This window comes from Xiphophorus hellerii, chromosome 2 (genome assembly GCF_003331165.1).
Source record: "Xiphophorus hellerii strain 12219 chromosome 2, Xiphophorus_hellerii-4.1, whole genome shotgun sequence".
Lineage (NCBI taxonomy): Eukaryota > Metazoa > Chordata > Actinopteri > Cyprinodontiformes > Poeciliidae > Xiphophorus > Xiphophorus hellerii.
This window is the reverse complement of record NC_045673.1, coordinates 9394981-9418446: the sequence shown is the minus strand read 5'-3', so window position 1 is coordinate 9418446 and position 23466 is coordinate 9394981. Positions and strand designations below refer to the sequence as shown.

General features: G+C 38.9%; 1 protein-coding gene across 2 annotated transcripts in view; it reads left to right on the top strand.

Moving 5' to 3' along the window:
• roraa (RAR-related orphan receptor A, paralog a) overlaps positions 1–23466 on the top strand; it is a 223374-nt gene that overhangs the window by 125358 nt on the left and 74550 nt on the right. For both annotated transcript variants that reach the window (XM_032582847.1, XM_032582856.1), the window contains exon 2: positions 21507–21536. In XM_032582847.1, coding sequence (XP_032438738.1) covers positions 21507–21536 — 30 coding nt within the window. The remainder of the gene's footprint in view (positions 1–21506; positions 21537–23466) is intronic.

The following is a 23466-nucleotide window of genomic DNA, read 5'->3' as shown; positions in this document are numbered from 1 at the left end:
ATTCAAACTGTTTTTAAATAAAGCTGATCTAGTATGTTGCATCAGCTTTTCAGCTAAAGTGGTCTTTTACAGTTTTTCTCATTTCTGCAGTTTATTATCTCTATGTCAAAACCCTAAATACTGATCAAATTTAAGTTTGAATCATTTTAGATTTTTTAAATAAAATTTTGGATAATTGTACAAGCAATTATCCAGAATAATTGCTTACACAATTATTCTGTTCTTTTAGATCTCATGAATCTAAAAATCATTTTGGGATTCATGAGATATTTTATTCCATTTGTGAAAACCACAATTTTGGAAGAATCTGAATGCTTTTGTGGCAACCTTAGCATGAATTTTGTACCAAGTTTTCACTAAATGACCAACACCCAGAGATGGAAGATAGCCCCTAAAACAAAGACAGGACAAGTTTAAACAGTGCTACTTTTGTGACAGTTATTGCTTAAGTGATGCAGTGGGATGGAAGTAATAACTTGATTACTAATGATTACACCTCTATTGATTTTAAGTATTTAAAAGTAACTTAGGAGCTTTGCTTTGGACCCTCACCTGCCTTTTTTTTTGTGATCATGTTGCCCCTGTCACTTTAAACGGCAGTGGTTTTGTTCCCTGGTCCATGTCTTGTTCTCTGTCTGTATGTCTGTCTCTTTCACCCTCTCTGGGTCTCTTTCTCTCTGCTTTAACAGCCTGGTTATATAACTCGGTTTTCTTTCTCTGATACCCCGGCGCTCTTGCAGTCAGCTGACAGCACCCAAATGTCTGCCTGGTAAACACACCGCCTTCTGTCTTTTTTCTTTCCAATTTTTTTATTTTTTTCCTTTTTCCACTTCCTCTTCACCCTTCCTACTGCCTAGTCCTCAGCGATTACGGATTGATTCTCTACTCCGTCCCTCTGCCTCCTCTTCCATTGGTTGGGCTCCATATCCCCGGGCCAGTTTCCACATATTAGCACCCGAGGCCAGGGAAGAGGCGGGCAGATACGCATTGCCTGCCATGGCCCATGGATCCTGCAAGCCAGTGAAAAATGAGCTTTGCAGAGGCAATAAATTGCATCCAATTTAGAGATGAAGGCAGAAATAAATTTCTCTTTTCTGAAGTCTGAAGAAAGGGAAAAAAGCCCCTAGATAATTTCTGTTCCATCTTTTTTTGGTGAAATTTTCTTTGAAACATCCTTCTTGTGTTGTTCATTTGAATTCATAAAATAATGATATGACTGCACTTTAGATTGCCTTTTTATGTTTCAGCAGGTTATGAAAATAATCACTCTTGTCTTCGCTGACGTGTTTTGCATCGTGTTTGAAATGCAGAAAAGACATTTTGAGAAAGATACACTTATCAGGGATGATTTAGGCACACACAACACACATACACACACGTGCGCACAGAGACCCAAGGCTTCCCCACCTCCCTCTCCCCATCTCTCATCACTACATTATCCTAAATGAACTGTCCAAGGGGCTTTAGCTCTCTGAGCTCAGTGCTGCAGAAGTCTGGGAGAATGTGCGAGCTAGTCTGGGAAATGATGAAAGGAAGTGTCTGGTAATGACCAAGGCCCTGCCTCTCCACTTCCCTGCTTGATCCCCAAATGTTTCCAGAATCCTTGTGGCACCTTCACAACACCTCTGTAACAGAGCTCCTGAAGGAATGAAGAAGTTAGCAAAACCACTTCTGCCCACAAAGCTTGCATCAACAGTGCAAGCCAATACTGTTGAGATCCCAACACTCATTTTCCCCCCGTGGTGATGTGCAAGGCTCCCATTAGTCTACGAAGCCCGAACTCTGGGCTGAGATGTTTTTGTGTTGTGTGCCAGTGCTTTCCTGTGTATTACTCGACTCGCCTAAAAAACAGTGGAAGAGACATTGGGGGAGGGAGGGAGGGTAGAGCACTCTGGAGAATTGCATCCCATTCTGTTTTTCTCCTCTCTTCTTTTTCTTTATACAAGCGATGTCTCTTCTCAGTTAAAAGACGGTGTTTCTCAACACCATTTCAATGAGCTGACACCCCGACTGTGAGGTGTTGAAATTGGCAAAAAACATTGTCAGTGCGCAGTGTTGTGGTGCCAGTGAACTCCAAAAGTACAACATGAAAGGGGTGATTTTTTTATTTTATTTTTTTTAAATATATTTTGTCTTTGTTGGAGTGTATTTTACTGACAACATCGCTACACTTTTACTCATCACTGACTTCACCCGAGGAGATGAATAATTTGCAAATGGGCAAACATGCTTTGTTTGTTGTACACTCTGACTGTGTTTGCTTTGGATCACATAGCAATGTTTTGTTTCTGCAGCTAAATAAGCACAAATGGATTAACAGAGCACAGCTTTTGTAATAGTGGGCTATTATTTTTTTGCAAACGCCACAGATAATAACCTACAATCATCGGCCACTGTTTTATGTACAGTAACTAATTGGACCCCATTTTGTCTTTCGACATCTTGTGGCACAGATTTAACAAGCTGTCGGAAACATTTCTCAGTTTTCTCTTTACTTACATTTTAGCATCATACAGTTGCAGTATATTTGTTGGGTCTACATTCATCCATTTCACCAAGACGTGCTCTCCAGTATTGGGATCTGGAGACCATTGGACTACGATGAATTTACTGTCACCATAAATAAATTCACTGTGAATTTATTTACCGTGAATTATCTCCAACCAGAATCTGGTTGGAGATTTGTTATATAGTGCATTATGCTACAGGACATAACCGTCAGATAATCGCTACACTGCTCATAAAGCTATGTACATTATCAAGAACAATACACAAAGAGGCTGTTTTTTGCTCAGTTTGTACAAAATGATCAGAGAAAATGTCCCCCTACAGCACAAGAAGCAATCTGAACTGTTGATAGTAGGGAGGATGGATTCACGCTTTCATCTTGTTTATGCCAAAATTCTGACCCTACCATCTGAATGTGGCAGCTGAAATCAAGGCTCATCAGATCAGACAGTTGCTTTCCAATCTGTTTTTGTCTTATTTTGTTGAGCATTTGCAAATTGCTGCCAAACTTCCCTGTTCTTAGTTAACAGGAGTGGTGCATGATGTGGTCTTCTGCTGCTATATCCCATCTACTTCAAGGTCTGATGTACTATGAGCTCAAAGATAATAATACACATACCTTTTTTTTAGTAATACACAACTTTTTATTTAGCTCAGAAACTCACAATACATAATCTTTCCATCCCAATTCCCAAGGGCTGCTTAGATGTAATGTTAAGTAGGTTTAAGTGTTTTAGTTCCAAAGAATTGAAATACAGTTTTAAAATAGATTTGTTCACTATGATGCAGATTTGCGATATGTTATGCCCAAAATTAATGGATTCTAGCAACAAAGTATAGCTCAACGAGAGTAATGGGTTTTATTGCGATGGTGGAAATGAAAAGCAAGAATAAGGAATGTGGGTTAATTTTCACAATGTTTAATAATTGAGCAATTTGTTAGTTTTCCTAATATCATGCAGACCTATTTGATTTACTGGTTCTTTTTTATTGTAGCAAATCAGTCTTCCCTTTCTAGTCTGACCTGTAACATCAATGATGCCTTCCAGTCAACACTACTATTCAATGGAAACATTATTTTCCTTGAAGCATTCTCTGTAAACCAGAGTGATGGTTGTGTGTGAAAATCCCAGTAGATCACAGAAGTCGGACCCAAAAAAACACACCACCTTCAAATTCACTTGAATCCCTCTTTCTCCCTCATCCTGATGGTCAGTTGAGATGCCTAAAGATATTGAGTTCCTGCACTGTGATTGGCTAATTCATCTTTTGCAGCAAAAAAGCAATTAAATAGGTCTGCCTAACTGGGAGTCTAGTGAATGTGAAAATAAGAAATATTCCTCACAAGCGTCTTGAGTGAATGCATTTTGTATCTTATGTTGCATTAAGCCAACAGTTTTGCTGCCTTGCTGAAGTGTACCATGAGTTCATCTAAACAGGCAGTTAGCTAAGCTCAGCTGATTAATAAATAACCATGCCATGGTCTTGGATCAGTGCACCTCTAATGCGCTCAGACTTTTCGCCTTGTTCCTGTTGCATCCGCTGTTTATTCCGCTCAGCATTGTAAATGCAGGGGAGGGGCGGTGTCCCGCTCTGTCTATCAGCATGTCGTAGGGATGTCTCAGCATGTAGTCATCAAATCCCGCTGTGGCACGAGCTCCGCTCATGCAGCCGTATTTGTCTCTCCACATGGCCAAACGCAATTGGACGTGAGCTCCCTGTAGCTCAGCCAACCCCATCGCTCACCCCCCATCCCCCTTCCTATATTTTTCACTCTCTATCATCCCCATCCCTTTGCTTGTCTAAATTATGTAAGTGCAAGGGAAGCAGTGGAAAGGCGCATAGTACAGGCCTTTCACTAACCAGGGTCGTGAGCAGCACATGCGGGTCTACCATTCCGCCTGGCATGCCTTGTAGCGTGGTTTACCCACTTCTTTTGTAATCCGAATGCATTTTTAACGAGGGGTTTCCGCAGAAGCTGGGCCAGCCATGCAGTGGATAACACTGGAACTGAAGTATCAGCTCACTAAATATTAGAAATTAACATCCATAAATGTGTTGTCTGTGTTCTGTGTAGCCATGTGGGGGAATTCTTCCTCCAGCTCTGGGCTTTAGACCTTCTTCTAAAATACCAAAATAACACTTTAAAACCCAGAACTCAAAGCAGGCTAGCAGCAAAGACCAAAAACACCAAACTACAAAGACAGACTGATCTTTGCTCAAAAGCTTTTCTGATATTTTGTAGCCATGTGGATCATTTAATAGATGCTTAAGAAGAATATTTTATTTCTGGCAAAGAAGTGTGTCAAGTATCCAAGTTCACATTCCTAGATATGTGCTCCTATGTTTCCTCTGAATCTTCATATTCTTTAAATATCCCTCTTGTTCTATGAACATAATCTTTACTTGCAAAGCAGCTTGTAGTCTGAAGCAACACACGCTTTACTTTAAGTCTGCTTTTCCTTGTACACGCACCTGCGCAATCAAGCGTAAGCAGAGAAACACAGATTACGCAACAAGTACAGCAGTTGTTTACTGAACTATCACAATTATACATAATTATAACAAAACACGTAGGAAATTATCACCAATCAAAGGAGAACAGTAGCCTCACAAACATTTTTATTAGTACTTATACACAATATCTATATCTATGTATATCTCTTTGCTATAACCCCTTATAGTCCATACATACATAGTCTTGTACATCTGTAAATATTTATATCTTGTAGAGCACTTCTGGATAGATGCAAACTACATCTCGTTGCTTGTACTTGTGACAGTGCAATGACAATAAAGTTGAATTCTATTCTATTCTATTCTACTTTTATTGTTCTAATTTTAGCAGCTGTAAACATTTCATTTCAATCTTAATACCATGCTCTTTGACAATTCTTGATTAGATATTGCAGCACAGTTTATAGCAGACTCCGGACTTCTAAGTGTGATATAGTTGTAGTGAAAAGTGTACATGCATTCACCATCATCTTAGATTTCGCAATAGTTTTTTTTTTTTTTTAACCTTTTTAGAATGAGTTTTGATTTTTCTTTGATGATGAAGCATAATAGAACAAAACAACTTGACAAGCATTGGATGCACAATTTTAAATTTGGTCTTCATTCCTTCACTGGACACGACTTTTAGACATAGTCCATAAAGAAACGGAGCAAACCCGGTATAAAAATATGAAGGATAACAATGGGACAAACTAACAATACTGACTGAATAAAGGAGAAATAAATGCAAGAGAAGGGTGATGACTTAAAAAACTGGTGAGTGCAGTCAACAGGACTCTTCAAAGTGCACAATTAATGCTTATGCAAGAGAATGCAGGTTTTTCATTGACACTGTATGTCACAACAGCTGCAGTTCAGATGTCACATACAAGCATTGGATGAAGTCCAAATTCTGCCCTGCTGCTGATGACCAGTTTTAACAGTTGCTCTGTTGTCGCCTAGTAGATTGAAAGAGAGGTCAGCGGCATTTATGTCTTTCTGCTCATCCCTGTGGTCTGTTACACAGCACTAGAAGCTAAGTGTGTCCTATCTGCCAGGCGGTAATCAATAGGCTCTCTTCACGCAGCTGCTGAGTTTGTCTGGCCTCTGACGAGTAATTAAAGAGCACGCTTCCTACACACAGTTATAATGACTAATGTTGTTTAAAGCAATGCCTCTTGCAGACTAAATCAATACTTCTGATTTCCCTCTCATCTTCTCATTTGCGCTCTCCATCCGCCTCTTCTATTTTTGCTGCATGTTGTGCATGCTTGTGTTTATAAAGCCGAACATCATTCTCCTTAGTGCTTGTAGGTCAGTGTGTCAGTGTGTCATGGCAATGACGCCTACACATTTTGACAACCGCTGAGAGAAGAAGAAACAAAAATATCAAGTAAACAAAGTTACCCATGTGCCTCCAAAGGCCCAACAGTAATGGGCTGATTTATCATACATTTATAATTGGTGATTGTTTTTTAATAGGTAAAAATGCTAATGACTAAAAGAAGACAGCATGTATCAATGTGGGGTGCAGGCTCTATTGCCTGGAACAGGAGAAACAACAGTAAGAGAAAATTAATATGTGTGGAAATGATGCATGTGTGAGTAACGTCTATGCACACCTTTCCACCATATTAAATTCTCATAATTGAATAAAACATGGACGCCCGCTGAACATCCCCTGAAAGGGAAATGGTAGTCACTAAAGCATAGAAAGAGCACTCGGTAAAGAATTGCAAATGAATAAGTGATGAGGAACAAACGAAGTGTGGTATGGGAGAACAAGGGAGTGATTTACTCTTTAACAATACTCAAGACTGAGGTAAAGGAAAAGGATGTTATTTTTAGGTGATTGTTATTTTAAAGATCTAAGTGCCTGTTATTTATAAGTTCCAGATTTTTTTTAAATATTTGGTATCCATGACCAGGAACAACATTTCAGCTGAACACATTTTAGTTTCCCAGACAAGCAGAAGTGGAGGGAGGAGGAGAGAGGAGGAAGAAAAGCTGGGAAAGGAACTACTCTCTGAAATATCCTGGAGGCCCTTGGCAGCATTAGTGAAAGGCCTGGGAGGTTAGGAAACATCAAATCAATGCATTGTAATGTGAATTGACTGCTGACTTTGATCATCTGCCTTGGGAGTGCTTTAGCATTGAGTGCTGTCACACTGGCTGGGTTAAGCAAATATGGTATGGGTCTGAAATGGAGAGACGGAAGAAGGGTTCGAGAGAGAGGAAAAAAATTGGATGCAGGGCACCTGACTGTCAAGAGCAAACAAATAAAAATATAATAATATTTAAAAAATTATCTCTTTCTGTGGTTGAATGTGGTTGCAGATCGGAAGTGGGATAGAAAATCTTATGTGTGATTGCTGTGTACAAGTTTAATACAGTTTTATAAAAATGTGCTGGATATGTGCTAAAAAACCTTAATTTTAATATCAGCGATAGTAGAAATTTAAGTAGTAATAATGGCTTTGGGTCCTTCTACCTCCAATTTATACCTACATGTTTTGTACCTTTCTACTTCCATTTAGTATCTATAAGCAAATAATTTCATATGTACTTAATCTATACTGCATAACATTTTTGTACTTTATGTTTCCAGAAATTATAGAGATAAATTGTGATTAAAAACACATTGAGATTTTGAATAAAGTTTAAAGGGGACATATGCTTCTGTCCTTCCATTTTGGTCGGTACTGCTACTGGAAACAATTCAAGTGCTAAACAAAAAAAAACACTCATCTATTTTTTAGCAATAGGTTAATGTTTTTTGTTGCCTTGAAAAGACTACAAAAACCTCTCAATTATTGCCTCTCACCGAGCAACCCTAACAGAGTTCCACCGGCTTCATTATTAGAAGACTGTGCCCTTGTCCATGTAGCCAAGGACATGTTCAGATAATCTTTCTCATTTTTGTCACAAAGCCAAAATTATAGTTACATTTAAAAGTATATGCTGTACATTGTACATTGGTGGTTAAAATACTTTACTTCCACTGCTTTCTCTTTGTGTTTGTTGGGCAGTGTAAAAAAATGTTGTGGTTCAAATTATACGGTAACCCAAGAACTTTTTGATTGTAGAGCGACATTGAAAATAGTCCAATTGAAACTGCAGTGGTCAGGAAAAAATATTTTTTTTATACCATGCAGAGTCAACTCTGTTGGTGTGAGGACATCTCCTCCTCTTGGGTCCCCCCTCCAAAATGATGGGTCAGCCCCGCTTAGTGTCAAAAGCTGCTGATACCCCAGCTCTGAAAGTGGAAATGCTCTTAAGCCTTTCTCATATAATGGAGTGGCCAGTCTAATCTGGCCCTCTCTGAGTAAGAGCAGGTAGGGAAGAGAGTGTTTACCACAGTGCTCTGACCCTTTGCTTTTTGCACAGAAGCCTACAGATTACAGCACAATGTAACAGAAGTGCACCTTCTAGGAGTCTCAGTGTACTTGCTCCTACAAGCATATGGTTCTTATTTGAGCCTCTGCTTGTCATTTTAAATATAAGTTATTTTCAATGTGACATGGTAACTAATACCAGATGGACTGCTCTGATTATCTTTCAGAATTTTCAACTACCAGCCTAATGTCCCTGTTTTCAGAGAGTGGTCAGACAAAGAGAAAATACCCCGTTAGTTGCAGTTGTTTGTCCGTAAATGTCTTTTTAATCATCTGGAGGTTAGAAATTAGAAAAGGCAACAGAACGGTATGTGAAATATCATCTCTGAACACAAAGCACACGAAACTTTGAAGGAGATGTGCTACATCCTGTCTAAGAATAGGAAGCTGAGCATGTCAGAACAGTTTACCAGAGTTCACCAAAACCCTAGACAACAACAATTTGGAAAGTGTGTTGCCCACGGTTGCTTAAAACTACACAAGCATTTTTTAAGCACCACACTCTGACTGTTGTCATCTTCTACCCATCTTCTGATGGCTACTTCCAGGAGGATAATGTACCATGTCACAAAGCTGAAACCATCTCAAGCTGGTTTCTTGAATATGGCAATAAATTCACTGTACTCCAAGGGCCTCCTGTTATGTTAATATGGTTTCTGAGACATGTTTCTGACACCTGGCTTAATCTTTGCCACAAAAAATTAAAGACAAAAAGGAGGCCTAACCTTGTAGCAGAGAGATGTACCTAATAAAATGGCTAGTGAGGATATGTGTACTGTGATAGTTGGTAGAAAGAGCTCAAACAAAGAGCCTGACAGACAAATGCTGTGTGGTTAAACTGCTGTGACAAAGAAAATACGAGGGAGAGGGAGATTCCTTGAGTCAAGCTGGTGCAGCAGAGAAAAGCCCAAAACCTCTTGTCACTGTAGTGAAAGAATAGCAAGACGACCCGTAGGTATTGGGCTGCTAGGTGCATCTCCTAACAAGCTGACTGTTCAAAGGGTTTTTAGTGCTCTAGAGAACATGAAAGGCATGTTTAAAAATTTAAAAGCCCGATCTGTTCCAGTGCTGTGGAGCGGCAGAGGGAAGCAGATTTTTACGTTGCCATAATTCCCTGGTTGCTTGCTTTGTAAATTAATTAAGATGTTTATGACAGCTGCTTGCACCTAATGGAATGCTTATAGAGTATGCTATTAATTATTACTGCCGGCCAACGCAGCAAGCTTTTATATTGCGGAGAATGTATGGCTTTGGTTGCAGCCCAGCTCTGGCCTCGGACTCCAGCTCAGAGTCACCCCCTCCTCTCCTTGTGTCATTAGCTCATCTGTACATACGATGGAAATGGTCACATTTTATGTATTCTGGGTGTTCACCTTTGTCTGTGTCCAAAGCATATTTAAAAAGCATGGATTCTAGTTTTTAGCAATAACAAAGCTTACAGTTTGTATTCCTTACATTAAAGAAACAGGCAGCATGTTTTATTACTAGTCCACTTATTTCTGTGTGGCATTTGTGCTGTGAACTGTAACTGACCTTATGAGTCTCACTTCAGCAGTTTTCTCCCCTGCTGCTAACTTGGCTTTTGACTGAAAAATACTACATGCTTTTAGTAGAAAATAAACAGGAAGTCTGAGTGTGCAAATACTTGTATGTTTAATCATAGATTCTTTTCAGTACAGCTGCATCCTTTATATTGACATACAATATATTAATCCCAATGACAACAGTAAGATGTGAAGCAAAAAAGATACTTTTTTGGAAACGCATGCAAAATGCTAATCCAGTGTCCATTTAAAAACTTTTTTTTTTGAAGCTTTGATTTTCAAAGCGTTCAAAAACTTCAGAGACTTTCATAAAAAAAAATATCTACATTCTTGGCCTGGAAGTCCTTCATGTGTTATCATCAGAACAGGCTAGAAAATACATGAAAACTGTGTTGATGACTTAGGAATGTTTAGATTTGTCAATATCTAGATTTGCCCAAAACCAATTGTTCCTCATCTTATTTTTGAAGATTACCAGTTCCTTTATGTCATTTAGTCATTATTTAACTAGATGTTCCTTTGCTTTTATCTAAATCTTTCCATGTGGTGCAAACAATTTGGCTTTTTAGAATATGTAGCTTTGGTTGCACTCATACATGATAAAGCACCAGAAGCATATTTTGTTTTTTGACAAGTATTTGAATTGCTGGTGGAAATGGTTTTGGTTTTAAGGGTTCTCAAGTTGTTTTTAAAGTTAAGTTTGGTTTATAACATCAGCACAAAGAGTTTATGTAGTTGTATCTCAGTCTGAATATCCATACAGGAGCTTAGACAGGTGTTAAGTTACCCCAAAGTCAGTTGGACAAATAAAAGGCACAGCTCAACTCCCATATTGCAACATGCACTTTAGATTTGTATCTCTCTATCCTCTCAGAAGTGAGGCATCATGTCGCTGCTCTGCAGAGTTTCATCCCGCGTTATCCTCTGATTAGAATCACATCGTGTTGCAGCGGGGAGGAAAGAGGCAACAAACTGAAGCACCCTCCACCTGCACCGCAAGGGGCATCATGTGAAATATGTGTTCAGGCTTTCATCAACCTATTTATCTGCCGCACATTGGGCTTCCTCACGTGTAAAGTCCTCTGTTGTCTGAGTTTTAAAAAAGAGGGCGGATCTGTGTTGTATTAATCATAGTCCAGTTCAGTGGCTGTCCCATTATCACGTGTGTAATTACAGGGTAATTGTGCTTTAAGCATGACGCAGGAAATAGAGGAGTGGTTCCGCTGTTAAACTCCCTGCTAATAAAAGCACCTTTGATCTAGATAGAGCATGGGGCGGCTTACAAACTTGCAGGTTTTAATTATGAAATACATGAAAAATAGATGCTGTGCTAAGTGCCGACCATGGTTGTGCTGAATAACAGTAGTAATGCACTTGCTGCTTTGCCTCTGCCTTTCCCTCACTTATATCTTCCAGTGCCTGAAGTGCCTCCATCCCAGACTCTCTGATTCAGTTCGTTAATGCAGAGAAGCAAAACCGACAAGTCTGTGATATTAATTAGTGGACTGACAGACATGTAATTCATCTCCGAGGAAGTTTTCATTACATGCGAGGCTTCAGAGGGGCAGTTTGCCTTATTGGCAAGTGCTTAGACCAGACCTAATGGGGCTGCAGTTCCCTCCCTTCTGAGCAATTACAGCCAAGTCCTTATCAGCTGAGCCATGAGTCCACTGTTATGGGACCTTGACTTCCAACACACTCTCATACAGTGATCCTTCCCTATAGACCCTTGTTCATTAGACAAGTGCTCTGTGCTGTAGTCTCCTGCATGGGAATTGAGACTGAATGAATGATGATAATGACAAGTTTCCTGCATATTTTTGAGTCAGCCTTTAAAGTATTATTAGCTGATATTAGTTTGTCATCAAAGCTCTTGTCCAGTTCCCCCCCTTAGTGATTATAAACCAGTAAGGAAGATTGTCACAAAGTACTAAAGCTCTTCTGACCCTTAAATGTACACCTCAGTTCTTGAAATAATATAAAACTTGAACAAGGGAGACAAAAACACCGACCACTGTGATTTCCTGAAGTATACTTTGCTCACTTGCTGTTATATAAAGAGGCTAAAAGTCTGGCAAACCACAGACCTGTAGTTCTTATAATGATTGATTTTAATCTACTGTTTTTTTATGAATATCTCAATTTCCCATGCGTATTAAATCCATGGGGTTGAGATTGGCTAATGCCTTAGCATTTATAGTTTATGTTTTATTTATTTTAAACTCATGGACTTTTAATTTCAGCAGTCTATGGAGGTGGAGGTAACTAACAATCCAAGCAATATTTTGTTTCAATCTGTTTGTGTACCACAGGCCTCCAAGAATGGGTATTGTTAGTAGATTTGTATTATTAAAGTTGCTGCTGTGGTTAGGAGTGCTCTTAGGGAAACATGCATTTATTGGTTTTTTTTAATCTGCTGTTAATTTTTCTCAGGAGTTTTAAGAGATTGTCTTTGACCTGCACTAAGCACATTTATGAATCTATCAGACCTGCTGTGACTACAGACAAGATTTACAGAAACCCAACTAGTCCCAACCCGCACAGTAGAATCACAGTAACCGCACCTGTTTCAGCTTTTCTTGTTTTGTATTTGTACACACAGACATTAAAGTCAATTGTTTAAAAACATTACAAGCCATATTTAAGAATAGGCATTAGACGTTGTATTGAGGAACTCTTGGAATCTTGGCTATTATACAACAGAGTCAGTTCTCAGCTCTCAGCCAAGTGAGCCTGTGCAGCAGTTTCTTACCTATAACAATAGTATTTATCAGTGTTCCCTGTGGTACAATTAAAATCCCGTCAGAGTCTTAACTCTGCCTCCAAGCCATACCTGCTGTTTTTTGGCCCTCCTGAGCCACGTCCATTCCTCTGCTGCATTGTATAATTCACGAGCCCGCCATGCAGCGCCATAGACCCACCTGGAGACTCCAGGAACGTAGATATGCGTCTGAGAGGGTGTTGATCATGAACCCACGGGTCATTTGTAAGGGGCTGAGGTGATTGTGACATAAAACCTCAAGACAGTTGAGGCTCCTATGATTTCAAGGTCACCCTGATAATGTCACTCTTCCATCGGGACCCTCCACCTTCCTGTGTCTCCCTCACCAAGGCATGTTTAGTTGTATTCTTTCATGACCTTTCTTCTTTCATCTTCTCAAAGACAGTTGTGATGTCCTCTAAAACTAATTTGGATGTATATCTTCTATTTGCAGACAATTCCATGGCAATGCTTTAGAGTAACCTGTGGAGTCTCAGAGTGGTTGCTTTTAGTTAAAACCAATTAGAAATGACCAGAAATAACAGCGCCTGGAGACAAAGAAGTCATTTTTCTTTGAGCATCCCCAGAGAGTTGGCCTCTCCATGGATTAAGTGTTTTAGTATATTAGGGGGCAGCTGATTAGAATCAATGTGCTTTTTTAATCATTACATTTTTGCATGCATAGTGTAAAGTCACATAATAGCTGGCACTAAGTGTGTCACAGCAAGATGGATAATTTGTTTAAATGACTTTGTGTATAAAAGGTGGCCTTTGGAAGGCGTACCAAGGAACAGCACTGGCGTCCTTGCGCCAGTTTACCTTTCAAATCTAAAGTCTATATGATCTGTGTAGCAATGCAAAGCCTTATTTTGGCATTCCTGTGTTTCAAAGTTCATGTTCAGTTAAATTGTTTGAATATGGAGCACCATAAAAATGGATTAGTCCTCTCTGGAAATTTAAGATGCAGGAAGACACTTCTGTTTTCGTTGTCAAGACGAAGCGGTACTCTTAAAGTTTGATATATAACTGAATTATTATTTTTAGGAGGGGGAACAGATTCCAACTAATGAGTTGAGGCAACATTTATGCTTGTTTGGGACAAAAATGGACAGAACACATGCTGAAAGTGACAATACAATTATGGTTAAGTATTTTCACAAGCAGGTTCTGTCATCAGCCTGATACACTGATGCTTAAATAGAGAACTTAGAAGTTCTCTATTTAAGCAGTTGGTATTTATACAACAAGTTGCTGTATGAAAAGTAGAAGCAGAAGAAGAATGAAGAGGTACTATATTCCTCAAATAGATATGCATATCGAAATTGGCTGTTGACTAAAATCAGTTTGACTTACCATCGTTGGAGAAAAGCAGAAAAGGAAATGTCTAGTCTTTTCCCGATTACTGAACATGCCACACCAGCACTGACAACAGTACTGTTTGGTGTAGATATTGATATTAAAAAGAAAAGACACAGAATTAGCTGTTTTCAGTATCAGTAAGTTGTTTAACAGCAACTTCAGGTAAAACACAGAGATGAAAGGAAATTTGAAAGGGAATTAGTGATGTGACGTTCATGAACGATCCGATTCTTTTGAGTGGCTCTTTACTCTGAATGATAGGATGCCAGTCTCAGTTAGTGAGAGTTGCTCTTTGTTTTTTACAACATTCCTTACTTATAAAGCCCTACACACACTGCAGTGGCTACATGTTTAAGTGTTGTTACATTAGTGCAGTGTTTCCCAACCCCTGTCCTCAAGGCACACTGTCCTACATGTCTTAGAGGTTTCCCTGCTTTAATGTGCCTGATTCAACTGATTGCAGTTCAACAAACAAATTGATGACTGTTAAATCAGTCATCAATTGAAATCAGCTGAACTGAAGCAAGGAAATACCTAAAACATGCAGGGCAGCGTGCCTTGAGGACCAGGGTTGGGAAACACTGCATTAGTGCATTGCTTCGATTGCTATATTAAATAGAAGATGATTTTTGTTTCTGTCAAAGTAACTTCAGTGCACTCTTTTCCTCATCTATTTGTTATGTCCTAGTTTAGTTGCTATTACAAATAGCACTAAAATCCTAATAATGCACACTTGATATTTATATTTTGATATTATACACTATTATTATTTTCAAAATTCTATTGAAAATATATTTTTGAAAATATGCACATAACCATTTCTCTGCAAGACCATATTGTTCTTCTATTTTGCATCTAAATGTAGCTTTTTTGTGTGTGTGAATGTGTGAAATTCATCCATACATGCCAGGTTCCTCTAAATTAAAATAAAACTATATAATTGTCCCGTCATTAAGGGAAATTGTATTTTCTATAACATTTTGAGACATGTCTGCAACTTGTTTAGGATGCAACAGACTGAGAGAGAGCAACAGATAACTTGAATATATCAAGATGTGCATTACAGGCACAAAAGACAGGACATCTCACATGGGCACTTATCAGTAGATTAAAATTGTTATGTTTTGATTATCACACTGAATAGGCAGTTCGTGTTGCCAAGCAGACCATAAACATTTGGTTGGTTTGAATTAGAATTTCTGCAGTGTATGTTTCTGGTGGGAATAGTTTTGTTATAAAAACTTTCTGTATTTCTAGTTACGGTCTCCGTGGCACTCCACAGAAATTGGGACAATTTAATTAGCGATTTTGTTCATTTCCCAAAGTTTCTCTATTAGGGACAGTTAGGACAGATAACAAAGGGGTGACACATTAACCTGTATCTGGCCTACATAGATAGAGTTTGATAAGCTTTAAACAAAAAGTAAGTCCACAAGGGACATTGGTTTTACATTTTTCTTGCACAAACACACCTGAAATCAGTAGCTTCTCAGTCTGTCCCCAAATTCTGCAAGAGAACGCTTACAAACCATTAGTTTAAATTAGGTGTGATTAAACACGAAAATATTTAGAGCTTTCTGAAAACGACATTCACAGACTAGATTTATCAACAAAACAAAGCTATGATAAAAATGATTTTTCCAGATTTCTTGACCATTAGAGATAAAGCAGATGTTAGCATATTTACTGCAATGTTGGCTGTTTGAATAATTGGTCTTCCCATTACTGACTGAATTTGCTAAAAATGAAAAAGTAAGGCCTTTTCTTTACAAAGACGGACACCTATGCCACCCTTTAATAGGATAAAATTATCCTATTATTATCCTATAATAGGATAATAAAAATTATCCTATTATTATCCTATAACTAGGATAATTTTAGTTTCTCCAGCATTAGTTACTCACAAATAGAGATATACCAACAAATGCTTAGATTGTTTTATTTTATTTTTTGCTGTGATCTGCTTTGATCATTCAGTGTCAGGTCAATAACTGAGAAATTAGATTTATTTTTCCTGTTTATGCATTAAAACCAATAATTCCCACCATCTTTGTTCTACAGTTGGTTCAATACACTTTGCATTGCCTTGTTGCCGAAAATGTGCTATATAAATAAAATTACCTTTACCTTTACACTGCTGAAATTCATTTATGAGCTTTTTTTAGTTTTTATAATCCTTTGAAAAAGAAACACAAGAATCAGTGGAAATTTGATTTTGCAGCTCAGACCTCAAAGAAAATGAGAAAAAAGTATTTTGCCAGGTAAAGCCTAATCAGTATATTTCTTCTAACAACCTTCAGTCGGGGATAGAAAATCATTTGTTACTGTCTGAATTTTCTATTTCTAATCTGAGAGGCCTTATTAACCAATTAACCGTGGCGCATGTGTACAGTTAGCATTCCCAAGGCCTGCGTAAGTGACCCGTAACTTGAGTGGGTGTGTAGCTGGTCCCTCTCTGGAACCACACTGGTTCTTCCCTGAATTGGGTCTGGTTATGTCCTTGTGTGCGGTGGGCGTGCAGTGATGGCATGTGGAGCAGGCGGCGGGAAGCAAGCCTTCCATGTCTCCCCAGACTGAACAGTGAATGAGGATAAGTGAGGAGCGCCAGTCAATGAATCAAGCAGCAGGAAGGGAGCAGCCAGGGGGGGAGTGTGACGTCCCCACGGGAGAGGCCTCGCATTAGGAACTTCCTCGTCTGTGTGTTTCTGGCACAGGTTAAATGGATCGCTCCCATTAGCGCGCTGAGAGGACAGCTCCATTATATGAAGGAGACTGTAACTTTGAATGTCACGGTGCAACAACCCCAGAGCACGCATCGTCTACCAGGGAGGCAGGGTGACAATAACCATCCATGATAATCATTCCCTGTCAGGTTTTAAGGAAACTGAAATTATGACGTACAGCCTGCCGTGGGCCTCAGACTTCATTACAGCGCTGTCACTTTGAGGCGTCTGCAATGGCATTGCGCTTCACAGCCGGCTGCAGCAGTGTGGCTGCCAAACCTCACTCTGACTCTCCTCCAGTCTAACTGGCATGTTTACAGGATGTGTGCCCCCCCTGCAGCTGGATGTGGTAGAGGTTAACCTCCAGTTGCCTGCATAGTACTTCTCTCCCTTCATGTCTCATGAGAACACTTGCTGAATTGTTTACACATGCAAGAGAGAATATAACTGATCAAAGGCCATGCAGTGACAACTAGCCCTCCCTCCACTGTGACAAAATGTTAATGTAGAGTTTAGTATTCAGCTTCAACTTCATAAAGACTGAATGCAGGTTTGTCTTTTAACTTGCTACACTATTACTGCCCAGGATGAACACATATTTACAAGAGGCATTCCTCAAGATATAAACATGTTTATGGCAGCTTGTTTGTCAGCCAAGGAGAGCTTCACCTCCAGAATGACCTCTGAACCTGCCATCCAGCAGAGAAGACACGAGTTGGCAGGCGTCGCCAATGTCAGTGCCCAGAGCAGACTTCTTCTTTCTCACCGCCTGACTCATTCATTGGCTTTTGTGGCCTCCTCTCCTTGCCACCTCCAATCACGGAAATCTAAATGACACATAGAGGGTGAAGCGGCTCTTCTTACCACCCCTCCTACTCCTTCAAACCTGCATGGCAACAGGCTAGAAAAGATTTTTTGCAGAACTGCATTACTGCCTCCTATAACCAGAGTTCCAGAACTATGGTTCTAGTTGTAACAATAGTTAAAACAAGAACTATTGTTGTAAAAGCTAATTATGTATTATTTGGCTTGACGTATTTTGAAAGTCTCCAAAGAAGGTACTATAAACCTGTGTGTAAAATATTTAGGCACATGCTATATTTTTAAAACTGAACAGTGTTTTTTTAAATCATTCTGTTCTATGTGTCATTCTAAAATGTTCCAGTACCTACCGTGCACCAGTTTGTAACAATATTGATTTGAACATTTGTTCAGTTGAAGGCTTCTTCAAGCTTGTTATAATTCTGATAAAGAAAATCTGCAATATTAGTCAGTGAGAAAAAATTATTTCCTTTGTTTTCTTGTTTTTTTTTGTTTAGGTATACTGCCTCTTGTTGCTCTGGAGAATTCAAAATCTCTACAGCTTCACACAGACCTCAGGACCTTTGCTGCATGTCTTTCTGAATAAACAACACTAATTAAACAAAATCTATAAGAAATATGTGGTAAAGCTTATTACATATCATTAAACCACAATGGACAAAGTTACACAATTAAAACACAAAGTGAAAATAAAGACAGCTTCATAAATAATATTTGACCCAAAATTTACCACCCAAAATTTACTTATTTCTAAAAATAAGTAAATGAAATTGAAACAGCATAAAATACATGTTGTTATGATTTTGAAGCACTCTGTTAAATCAGCTCTATAATTTTCAATGTATACTTCCCAGTCAGTCGTGATATATTTTATTTGCTGGTACATAAGTTGTTATTTAGAGGACTACTTAATTTAATAAATATTTAAATATCAAAATTAATATGTGTAAACTTTCAATTAGACTCCTCTATAATTGAAGAAGTGTAACAATGTTGGTATTAGTAATTTAGTGTCTAATAAGCAGCTCACTTTTAAAAGTGCAGTATTTTGACAGTCTTAACTCTTGCAGCAGGTTTTAAAGAGATGAATACAGTGTTATTAAGTACACTACTGTGTTTACTACTTTTATGCATTTGTTCATGTTTGCATCTTTTTCATCATATTTTCTACCATCTTTTCTGCTATATGTGTAGGATATTGAGCCTTTTGTTACCATGCATACTATAGTCTGCTGTTGCACCTTAAGGGCTCACTAAATGTAATATTGTATTATAGTTCCTTTACAAGAAGTAAGCAAATAAGCCACATTGAATACCTTTGTGGACATGAGTTTATTTACACAGACAACCCTGCATCTTTCATTGTAGTGAAACCCAAGCATATAACTGAAGAATGAGTCACCGTCTGGCAGGTAGCAGTATGTGAGAATGTGGTCTGTGTGGCTAATGATGAGCAAGAACATTTGCACTGTACACGCCCTCACACAACTCCCGTTCATTTCCTCTACGATAAAAACATTTGACAAAACAAAGATATGTTAGCAGCTGTAAGATCTCTCATTAGACAATGAAAGAGCATGTCACACTGTGTTGCAGCTTTCGCACATTATTTACATTTGAAGAAGATGATGCTTCTTTTTAAAACTGAGGATGTTTTTTCTTGAGTTTGCAAGAGTTCTGATAAAAATCCAGGAAAAGTCAGCCTATTTCTGCGTAACTCAGTTTCCATTGAGCACACCAGCTGTGGTCTAAGAAAATGTTTTTACCTCGAAACAGAAACCGTTACAGATTTTTTTCCCCCTTGTCTTATTGTGCTGCACCTCAATGCTGCTTGTTTTTAATTCAACATCAGATTAAACTGACTGCCATGTTATTTGACTAAAGTGTTGTTTTAAGGCAACATTTCAGTTTACTTTTTCATTGCGTAAAGCCACAGTTAAAGCAAGCTGTAGCTGTTTGCCCTGAGCACAAGAACAATGCTGGAGCTACATCACAGACTGCCAGCCCCTAGGTGAATGCCCACCCCCACCGTCACTCCCCCTTTCTTTCTGCTCAGTGGAGTTGATATCATTTGTAGGTTTGTGTATGTCTATAAAAGACTGAAGGGCTTATTTGTTTTCCCCCTCGTTGCTCTTTGACTCGTTCCCTTCTCCAACATGTTTGAAGTGTTGTTATCTCCGGCCAGGCAGTTTTTTTTTCCTCCTTCTTTTTCTGCGAGTTATTGAATCATGTCAACTTGCCGTCCCCCGAGTTTCAGACGCAAGCTGTAGAAAAATTAGCCATTGCTTCCGCATGACAAGTGGGATCTATTAGTGTGCTCTCTGTCCTGCGTAGCATGAGCGTGCAACGGAGCCGCGGGGGACCTCGGCTGGCTCTGCGTTTGTCTGTGCCAGGCTCCTGGGGCGTTAGACCGATGTTTCAGACAGGAGGAGCCACAGTGAAATCCAAAGTAGCTGCTCAATGGGTTGACCCCCAAAGACATTGTAAATATATATATTTATAGTTTATTTTTCTTCATTTTACATGGCGGAACAATGACAGATACAGGTTATTTTTATGTCCTATGTAACCTGCTTAGATTGGAGGATTTACTGACACAGAGGTCAACGTGCTTACATTCCTTTAGGGCCTCAGGATTACTCATTTGTTTCGACCCAATCAGTACTCCCCGCATTAGTATTCCAAATGTTGTTTATTATTTATATTTAAATTTCCTTTTCTGCCTGCAGAACATAGATGCATAACCATCTTCTGACATTTTTTGATGTAGCAAAACTCTAAGAGAGAAACCAGCCAATATACATGCAGGGCCTTGCAGAAATATTTGTACCACTTGAAGATTTTTCTATTTGGTCAGGTTAAAACAGAAAACTAAAATGCATTTATTTGGGCTATGTGATAGACCAATAAAAAGCATTGGCTAATTGTAATGTAGAAGGAAAATACTGTGTTATTTTAAATATTTTTTGAAAAAATTAAAATCTGGAAAGTGTTCCATATATTTTGTTCAGTCTTCTTTACTTCAGTGCCCTTAAATAAAATACAGTGCCACCATTGCTTTCAGATGTCACCCAATTATTAATCAAACACCCTTTTATGCATAAAATGCTTTATATAATTCTAGCTGTTTTTTTTTCTTCTTCTTCTTCTTCTTTGATTAGAGAATAGCATCACGAAACCAGGAAACACAAGACAGGTCATGGGTAAAATTGTATCATTAATAACAGAAGCAGCAAAAACATCTGAGGTAACTCTGGAGGAGCTGTAGCTCAGGTGGAATAATCTGGCAACAGGACAACTATTAATCAGGCACTCTGCAAATCAGGCCTTTATAGAAGAAAGGCAACAAGAAGCTTCCCGCAAACTTCAAACAGTCACGCAGTCAACATGTGGTTGAAGGGGGTTTTGGTCAGAAAACAGAACATTTTGCTCTGCTTGCAGAACACTAACTCAGCACTTATTCCTCAGTGAGTCACCCTCAATGTGAAACATGGTAGTGGTAGGATCATGCTGTTTTTTTTATTTTTAGAAGGAACAAGGAAGTTGATAGGACTTGATGGGGAGATGAGAGTAGTTGAATACAGGGAAGTCATAGGATAAGCTGAAAAAGACTAGAGACTGGCGTAAAAGTTCACCTTCCACACCTTTGTTTTATATAAAAGTTATTTTACTTGTCAAAGGGACATTTTGACAAGCATATGTCTTTTTCTTTTTTCAAGCAATTTTACTCCACTTTGTGTTGCTCACTCACATAAAATGCAAATAAAATAAGAATTAAATTTCTGGTTGTAATGATACAAAAATTTTTAAAAATAACTCAGTGTCATTTAAAATCACGTTGGTGTGCCTTCATATTGATGGCTGTCGGTTTTAATGTATTGTTGTTTTATCTTTGCAGGTATCTCGGTAACAAAGAAGACACACACTTGTAAGTACGACCCAATCATTTCTTAGTTAGAGATAACAATTCTGAGTTGTTATCCCTAACAATTCAGAATTTTTGAGTAAAGTTCTGAGTTGTTAGGGATAAAGCTTTATACGAAACTCATTAAATGGGGAAAAAATGTTTGTTTCTCATATAGACAGGATGATAAAGTCACATTTGTTTCACAGCTCCTCATTTTGTCATTTTTCCCTGACACAGAACAGTTCCGTGCTTACATCCAAACCACTCTCCCCCCTTTGTATTTCTCCTGCTCCGTACTGTAAAGAACATGATAACCCCAGAGAGGAAATTAAAATGCTGTGCAGTCTTGTGACTTGCTAAACAATCATGCACATTTGAAGGAGACAGTGTGGTGAAGCATCTCTTTGTTTTCTGCAAGGCCTTGCAGCTGAACAACAAGGATGTGGTGTTGTGTGGTGGTTTGTAACCTCTGAGGCTGCACTAACTACCAGAATTCTGTGTTCTTCAATACAGATCATATCGGCAAAAATTGAAAGATATCGGGACAGGCGTTGACACTATGTCTCTAATCTAACATGCAAGGCTTCTGCGAGCTCCACGGTAATACTGTGGAGCTCAGCTTTTCAATTTCGCTCTGCACGTTAAGAATTGATGAGCAGTCAAACCTGCAGGAATCAATAATCTCCAGGAGATTTGCACTGTATTTTGACATATGTGAAGTGCAATTGAAAACGCATGTAAAAATACTTTTTTGGAGGGAGTGGGCGCTGCTCTGTAGTGTGTCTGTGTATGCAGCTGAAAGGCTTATGTGTGTGTTCGTATCCCTCTGTGTGAATGGAAGAAACCAGCCCTGAAGGCTATTCTTTTGCTCTGATCACTCTGATGAAACTTGTGGAGAGGGGGAAGCCAGAGGGGCTTTTTGTAAGAGCGGTCTGAGTGTTTTAGACTGTGAGCGTAAAACACCCCAGCTCTGTGTTACATCAGACAGCGGGGCAAAGGATATGGTCTTCAAGCTAGACAGCTCTACCTTGCTCAGACAGCGCCGTCAAAATAACAGGATGATCATGTGTTAAGCTATTTGCTTGTCCGGAGGCACTACCATAATTTTTTTTATCTGTGAATGTGTGTTTGGGTCAGAATATCTTTAATGTCGAGAGGAACACACATTTTAACCCACAGGTCCCTCGTCCCACCAACTTAATTAGTTTTACTCTAAGCACCTCTATGCGGATGGGGAAAAAAGAGGGACCCAAATCAAAGAGCATGATTTAGGAGTGTTGAGTTTAAAAGCCCTCGGCTGAAACTGGACTCTATCGTCTCATTTTAGTTAGAAATATTCAAATCTTAACTGTGTGAGGAAATCAAAGTAAATCCCCTTAACAAGTAGTTGATTGCTCTGCCTCACAGACAGGAAGCGGCTGTAGCGCCTCATCAGGGGCTGTGTGCTCAGAAGAAGAAGTTCAAGGGCCAGTTAATGGTCATTGAGGTTGTAAAGGAAGAGCCTGGTGATTATATGGCTGGTGGAGTAATAATGAGGGAGATGTCTCTGCCCTGCACGGTTATAGCCAGTTAGTGGATCTATTTCTGTTCTTGGAGGGAAAACATTGGGTTACTTGATTTACTGGATGATGCTGACACTCGAAATGTGAGCTTGGCTGTCTTGCTTGCTTGTGTATCTGCAGCATCTTGCAAAAGGATTCATTACCCTTGACTTCTTTTTTTTTTTTTTTTTTTTTACAATTACATCCAGAAACTATAATTTACATTGTTGGGATTTTATGTGACAGACAAACCGTAGCTATGAATTGGAAGTGGTTACTAAGCAATGTTTTTTAATAAGCACTATTATGCACCTCTAACTGTATGTCTTGGACTTTTGTCGCAATGGACAATGGTCTGTATTTACCTTCAGTCGATCTTCCCAATATATATGACCAGCTTACATGTCCTT